We start from the raw sequence: 7621 nt of genomic DNA on the forward strand, positions 1-7621 counted from the left end.
AATTACCCGCAAAAAGCCAAGGTACCTAAGAATTTGGTTGTATACAATTTGGTCCAAAAATTCAAATAAATTTTGTCCAAAAAATTAATATGGTGCAAGGACGCACCTGCACCGACTTGAACTTGAACACGTGCTAGTGTCGTGCCGAGCCGGTGCGCGCGTGTGGGCTTATGACCGAACCCGATATAATATAGGTCCCCCCCTTCCAAAGATTATTGGTACCCCTTGGGGCCTAAACCCAATTCCCAAACTTGCACCATATAAACCACACCAATGTTTCATAACTTTCCTATGTGGGATAAGTGTTTGGGCAAATCAAAATTTTCACTAATTCACAGTTTCAAGTGAGTTACTTTGATATTAAATATTTCATTCAATTCTAAATGGTTTTTGATAAATAAATATATCACATTCATCACCTTACGGAGTAGAGTATGAATATGCTAGGTCCCATATTAATTAAAATATGAGTCCCACTGAAATTTGGGTCCAGAGTTGACCAATTTCATACCATTTTCTAACAATCATTCCAAGCAGTAATAAATTTTATCTAGAGGAGTCTGAAAGTCGGGGAAAATTCCCAAGGAACATGATTGATAAGAGCACTGTTGTTTTGCAGAGGTGAAATTTGAAAAAGAATAGAAAAGAACACTATTTCTTTATTTAGATGATTTATTATTTTTTATTATTTTTTTTCCTTCCATTTCGTTATCTAAGTCAGAAACTGACAAATCTTATATAAAATAGATAATTAATTTTTAGGAAATTTGCAGCGGAGGTCTCGAACCTTTCAAAACATTGCAGATTACACTCAAACCTTTAAATCGTAGCATATAGCTCCCAAACCTTTCAAAATTATACATACGGCGAAAGGATTTCTGGATACTGGTTGTGTCTTACAAGACTGTGGAGCATGGAATCTGTAAATAAAGTCAGTGTTTCATTATATTCATTCTGGTGATCAGACTATAACATTGGTCTTCCATTAGTTATGCTGTCCAACCTCAAGGCAGATTGAACTTCTCTACTTCGGTATCATTTCAAACACAAAGGTGATTTTGTTTGTGCATCAATGATGGGATATGGCCACTAGAAATCCGAGATTTTTTATTTTTTATTTTTAAGTTTTATCATACTTCTGTGTAGATAAGTATATATCATGTAAATATTGATGTAAATAATCTATTCATGCAAGCTATGTAATTTAATTATCAATAGTTGTGGTTTAATAGTCCTAAAAGTGGCCAAACTTCAGGGTGTTAAGAATGTTAAATTACATAATATATATTATAAAATTATTGTACAGGATATTTATGTTCACGCACACACATAGTATAGAATTTCATTGGTACATAGTACATGACATAAGGGTGGGGGATAGACAACGAGTTTCTTGTACAATTACTTTGCAACGTCTATGCTTATCAGAATTCAATGAACAATGGTAATGATTTCAAATGTGAAAACCATAAACTTATAAGATTCTGTTATTGATCAAGTATAATCTTTAATAATTTGTGTTCAATGATTTTTTTTCCTTCTTTGAATTGCTTCGATAGCTAACATCTACTTAATATCAGGCTCCTCTAGATTTTTTGTAAAATAAACTTCTTAGTTAATGTAAGATTACCATATTTCTTGCTTCTCATTTCAATACTAAAAGTTTTTCTTCTTCCTTTTTCATGCTACACGTAATTATTTTATGTGCCAAGATACATTTCTTATGGTGCTTTTCATGTGACAGCTGCTTGCTTGATGGTAATCATGCTGTAGCACTGGAATTTTTGGTGGTCAGCAACTTTCCATCTAAGTACACTATGGGAACTAGAGTTCCTCAAGAGTCGAGGTCCAGTCGGTAGCCTGTTGGTTTTTGGACAAATATCCTGCACAAACAATTCCTTTTACGAAATTTTGATGTTTTTCTTATAATTAGGCTTGGGCGCGAGTCGGTTCCGAACCGAACCGAATAAAAAATTTCGGGTATTTAGTAAATAGAAATGTCGGGTCCAAATATAATTATGGAACCGTTCGGGTTCGGTTTCGTTCGGTTCTATACTATAATTAAATTTTTTAACATTTATAACAACCTACATAAATACAACTAATAACACATTCAATCGTAATTTTATAAATTAACGTAATCCAATTTAACGTGTATATAACAAGTTGTCCAACAAGATTAATTTACCAATCACATATAGGGAAGTTTACACACTACCTTATTCAAATGATCAACGGTCGAAGGTCGCCATCGGAGCCCGGAGGTCATAGCTTCGGACTCGGAGTCGGATGTTCTATACATTCATTTGAGTTTTGGAATGTCAGATGTGTTATGTGTAGGTGATAATGTGTGTAATTTATTTAGGGTTAGTCATTAGTGGGTTGGATCACTTGGATGTTGGGCTAAAAAATGGAAGAATAAAAACTAAAAATGGCACTTGGGCTAAAAATTAAAAAATTAGAAATTAAAAAATTAGAAATAAAACAAATAATTGGGCCAAAAAATTGGATTTAGAAATTGGTTGGGTTAGGTCAAGCTAGCTAGGCTAGGGCTTAGGAGATAAAGTATCAATTAATTACCTAATTTGTTAATTTGTTTAAAAAAAATTAAAATAATTTGATTTATTCAATATAAAAAAAATAAAAATTAGGAATATTCGGTTCTTTAGTTCTTGGTCTAGAACCGAGAACCGAACCGTACCCGTCGATTTTTAATTCAGATACCCGTTCGAATATTTAACTTGAGAAAAATCGTCAGGTTCGATTCGATTCGATTCGGGAGATTTGTCCAGCTCTACTTATAATTGAACTTCAAGAAAACTATCTTGATACTTGTAACAAATGTAAAGGTTCATAAATCTCTGTCTTGAACTTTCTTTTATTCCACAGTTCTTTTTCTTTCTATTAGCTAGCTAGCCTTAGTAGCCTAGTTGCCTTCTTGCATTTTTTGTAAGCAGATTATAAATTCAATGTATAAATAAAAAATTATTAATCGATTATAAACAGATTATAAATATGCGCCAGCGAAAGATAATAAATTATCAGGAAACAAAAAAAAATGGTAAATAGAGAGGTACAAAGTCGGTCGATTCCATATAACCTGGTTTCACATTCTTTACAAGCCCAATCTATGCTGCACGGAAACGGAAACCGAAAACGAAACGGGACAAGACACAATAGACACGACACAGAAAATTGCTATTTTTGAAAAAAGTAGGACATGAAACGTTGAGAAACGCTATACTAAAATAATTAATTTAATTTCACAAAATCGATATTCAACTTCAAAACATTGTATAATATAAATTAAATAACAAAAAATTCACAATCTATCTAATTTAACTAAAATCTTGACATAAAATCATTGTTGTCTCAAAAGTCATGAAACAATTATTAATAATGAATCAATACTCAAAGTAAAAAAAAAATAAAAAAATAAAAAAATCACCAGTCCTCAAATCAATTTTGTTCAGCTACATCATCACCATCATTATCTATAACCCCATAATCATCATTAAATAACATAGCCTCCGTCTCTGGTTCATCTAAAGAAAGATTTGCAATATCAAGCATTTCAACATCTTCAAAAGACAAGACGTGTTCGGCAGGCATCTTGGTTTGCAGCTTACAACATTAGTGAATTGTGGATGTTAACTTGAATAATCAACCCAATAACGTGAAATTTAATTATTGGTAGTCATGGGAGAGATTTATTTTAATTATGACTTTCTTTGATTGTCCACGAGAAATTTTGCAGTTTCAAGCGTATACAAATATTTTGTATTGTGCGAAACCCGACTCGACATTGGCTACTACGCATTGTAAGAGCATTTATGTGACTAATGTGATTAATAGATGGAAACTCAAAATGAAATGATTTAAGAGCATTTCTAAGAAATTCTTTAAATACAAAATATTCTCTATTTTAAAGAGTCAATACTTAAAAATGAGTTGTAAAAGACTCTCTATTTTAACATTTTAAAATAGAGAGTGTGTTTGACTCTTCAAATTTAGAGAGCGAAACTTACTCTCTAATCTTAATGTATAATGATTGCAATTTAATACATTACAAATTTCAATACTCTACAATTTAAAATTTTCAAATTACATATGATTGAGTGGTCATTAATACATATACATATATATATATATATACACTTCAATAAAATATGTGAAGAAATTATTAAATGTTCATTGGGAAAAAATAAATAAATAATCAAAGTATAGAGCTTGTTAGAGTGTATAAAAAAATTACTCTCTAAATTTAAAGATGTTTTCTATTATGCATAAGATGCTTTATATAAATAAAGAGTTTTTTGGAGATATTCTAATAAAGTTATGCTTAATTTTGTTATATGCATTGTCATGAATTAAAATGATGGATTAATGAAATTCTAAAATAAGAACATGTTTGGTAGAGATTTTAATTCAATTAAGATCAATTTTTTTACAGTTATTTTACTATTCTGATCGTCATTTTTGAATTCTTCTCTCACGGGTAGGATCCATTTTATTTCTAACGGTCAAAAAATCAATTAACAAAATTCCTACCAAACAAGCACTAAGAAAGTTTAATGTAAGAGCTTTATTTATATTTAATTTAATGAATGAATGAATGCGATGAATATACACTCTGATTGCTATAAGAGGAATATGAGTCCTCTCTCGTATTAAAATGTACTAATTGCTGGAAATTGCAATGCACGACGAAGTTAGGGTAAGGAAGAGGGATAAAGCCCCTTCAGGGGGGCCCACAGGTATACCAGGGCACAAGTGGCCTTGGTAACAAGGAGGGTCCAAGGAAGAAAGTACATTTTCTTATACGATTGCTTGGCAATTGTCGACACTCGAAAATTCAATGGAAAACAAAGTTACATTTTATTTCTTTGTAGTTTGATACATGAATATTTTTGAAATTCTAACATCTTGAAATATATTTATGCGTCATTCATGCAAGTCAACTGAATGACTAACATGCTTGACATAATTTACACTATATATGGATAGTCGTTCTCTTAGTGCATAAAAACATTCAAGGCAATTGAAATTATTGTAATATAATAACAATTATCGGCCCTCCATGAAATATTCGGTTAGCCTAGGGCTCCAAATATATCGTAAGTTAAATCGGTATTGATGAATAAACAACCTGTAATGAACAGGGAAGATTTAGTGATGCTATGAATGATCCAATATTCAGTATTGAATAGTGACAATAATATTAGAAAAAGAACATTTTTATATATTTCCAAACATGTTCAGTTTCACATATTTGTACAGTCAAAGGGAACGATTATTCTCTTTACCTCAAGGTTGCATTTCCTCATCATGAGATAAATTCTTAAAAATACTCATAAATACAAGTTGCAGCAAAAGATATAATTATTATGTGGTGTTTTTTTACTTTCAAAGCAAAGATGTGGTCTATAAAGAGTCTCCATACCCAGAAAGCTATAAAGAATCCAACGGTTGACGAATACCCAATCGCGGAAACACGGAGCCGCTATCGCCCAATACTTTGGAATCCAAGCCCCTCCTCAGCCACTGTCTACTTAACTTAACTCTAGTTAAGTAGAAAAAACTTCAACCCTACTCTTCTTCCCCAAGTCTCCCCTTCTATCTTTATATATCCACCCTTCATTTTACTTTTCAACCCGTTTTCTCTCTCACTCTCTGCGTCGACTCGTTCCCTGTAAATTTTCTTCATGCCCTCCTCATAAGTGATAAGAATAATTGATAACTTGAAAAGTAAAGGAGATGAGCTGCAGTGGATGCCGAGTTCTACGAAAGGGATGCAGTGAGAGCTGTATTCTTAGGCCTTGTTTGGAGTGGATTGAAACTAGTATGCCCAAAGCAACGCCACCGTTTTTGTAGCCAAGTTCTTTGGCCGTGCCGGCCTCATGTCATCTATTTCTTCTGTCCCAGATAACCAAAGACCAGGTAACTTTTTCTGGAGTTTTGTCAGAATTTGAAGAATATATTTTGAAAACGAAACCAAAATTGCGTGTCTACAGATGTTTTTCAGTCGTTGTTATTAGAAGCTGCTGGACGAACAGTAAATCCGATGAATGGAGCTTTAGGGCTTTTATGGACGGGAAACTGGCACGTCTGTCAGGCAGCAGTGGAGACCGTCCTACAAAGAGGCGCACTACGGTCGATCCCAGAGTTTCTCAGCGACTCATCATTGGAGCATGATAATATCTCTGAGTGCACCGACATGTTCAAGCTCCAGCAATCCAAGCTAAATTCCCCGCCCAAGGTAAAAAAGCACCGCCTCGGCTCGCCGGGTGAACCTGCTAAGATTATGCAATTTGTTACGCCTCGATTATTCGCGCCTCGATATGCCGAAGTGCTATCTCACCACCGAGGCCGAGATCAAGTGAACCCCGGTTAGAAGATCCGTCGTCAATTTAAGATTTGTCCTGCACCTAAGGCTTAAATTGATTTGCCGTCTCCATGAGGCTATTTGATGTGACTTATCAACTTTATGTCAATTCAACTCGGGGGAAACAAACTGTCCGCCCACTCTACAAGCGCGGCTGATTGACGCCTATGAGCAGACGCTTCATACCGTCAGATGTACACACGCATCCCACATCCAGCGGTTCATACCACCTATAAATACCCAAGGTTTGGTAAGAGGTAAAGGGGATGAAACTCTCAATACATAGCATTCCATAACAAGTTTATATATTCTCCTCCCCCTTTATTGATTGATTTGTGTAGCCCTTGGGCACTGTTCCGATCACCGAAACCTGACTTGACCGTCGGAGTGTATACGGCCGCCGCCGCAACCCTTCGGTTCCGGCCGTGTGCGCCTGACCGTTTGTTCATTTCGCAGGGAGGAATACGTGGAGTAGCTATAAGTTGGCCACATGGAGGAGCCATTTTTGGAGGTCAACAGTTTGATGCCGTCTGTGGGAAACTCACTCCCCATTTGGAGTTTTGCGTTCCCCATCGGAGAAGACACCGGAAAACCGGCGACTGACCCTGAAAAGGGGGCATTCTTGAAAAAGAACAAAGTCGAATTACAATCCAAGTTCTTACTACCCTTAAAAAAAAGAGGTAGGATGAGCTACAGCCGTGAAGACAATCCCATGAGAGAGGCCTCTGAAGAAGAGGTACTCCATAACAATGTTACTCATCAGAGACCGCATCACCGGCGTCGACGAGGCGAAAGAACAACCATACTCATTGAAGGAATGGCCCAGATAGCTGCGGGTATGAGAGACATAGCAGCTCAGAATATGGCGATGCGGGAACTTCTCATGCAAGCCCAGGGACACCAGAGGCCCCAAGGATCTTATCTGGTACAGGAAATCCCTTTGTCTCACTCTCGAGGCCACATGAGCCGGCACACAGAACGTCCTCTCGAAAGAGAGGGGAACACCGAAGCGACATCTTATGTGCAAGAGAGTCATCCATCAGAACCACTCTTGGGGGACAACTTTCCTCAAGAACACCATGACCAGAGGTCAGTGAGCGTCTTCAACCGGATAGGGAATGATCCTAGCAATAGGGTCCGCCCGCCAAGAGGGTCGGTCCGGTCAGACCGCGAAGAAGAGCGTGTTTCCCCTCCTCCTAGAAATAGGAGGGAGAGGAGAAATTTAGTCGATTGGGG

At 36.0% G+C, this 7621-nt stretch overlaps 1 protein-coding gene across 1 annotated transcript; it reads left to right on the forward strand.

Moving 5' to 3' along the window:
• Window positions 1-5323: 5323 nt before the first annotated feature.
• Window positions 5324-6409, forward strand: LOC111400992 (LOB domain-containing protein 37-like). Its single transcript, XM_023028500.1, has 2 exons — window positions 5324-5940; window positions 6015-6409. The coding sequence occupies exons 1-2, from the start codon at window positions 5901-5903 to the stop codon at window positions 6392-6394; spliced, it is 420 nt and encodes a 139-aa protein (XP_022884268.1). The 5' UTR covers window positions 5324-5900; the 3' UTR covers window positions 6395-6409.
• The last annotated feature ends 1212 nt before the right edge of the window (window positions 6410-7621 follow it).

This window comes from Olea europaea, chromosome 10 (genome assembly GCF_002742605.1).
Source record: "Olea europaea var. sylvestris chromosome 10, O_europaea_v1, whole genome shotgun sequence".
NCBI lineage: Eukaryota > Viridiplantae > Streptophyta > Magnoliopsida > Lamiales > Oleaceae > Olea > Olea europaea.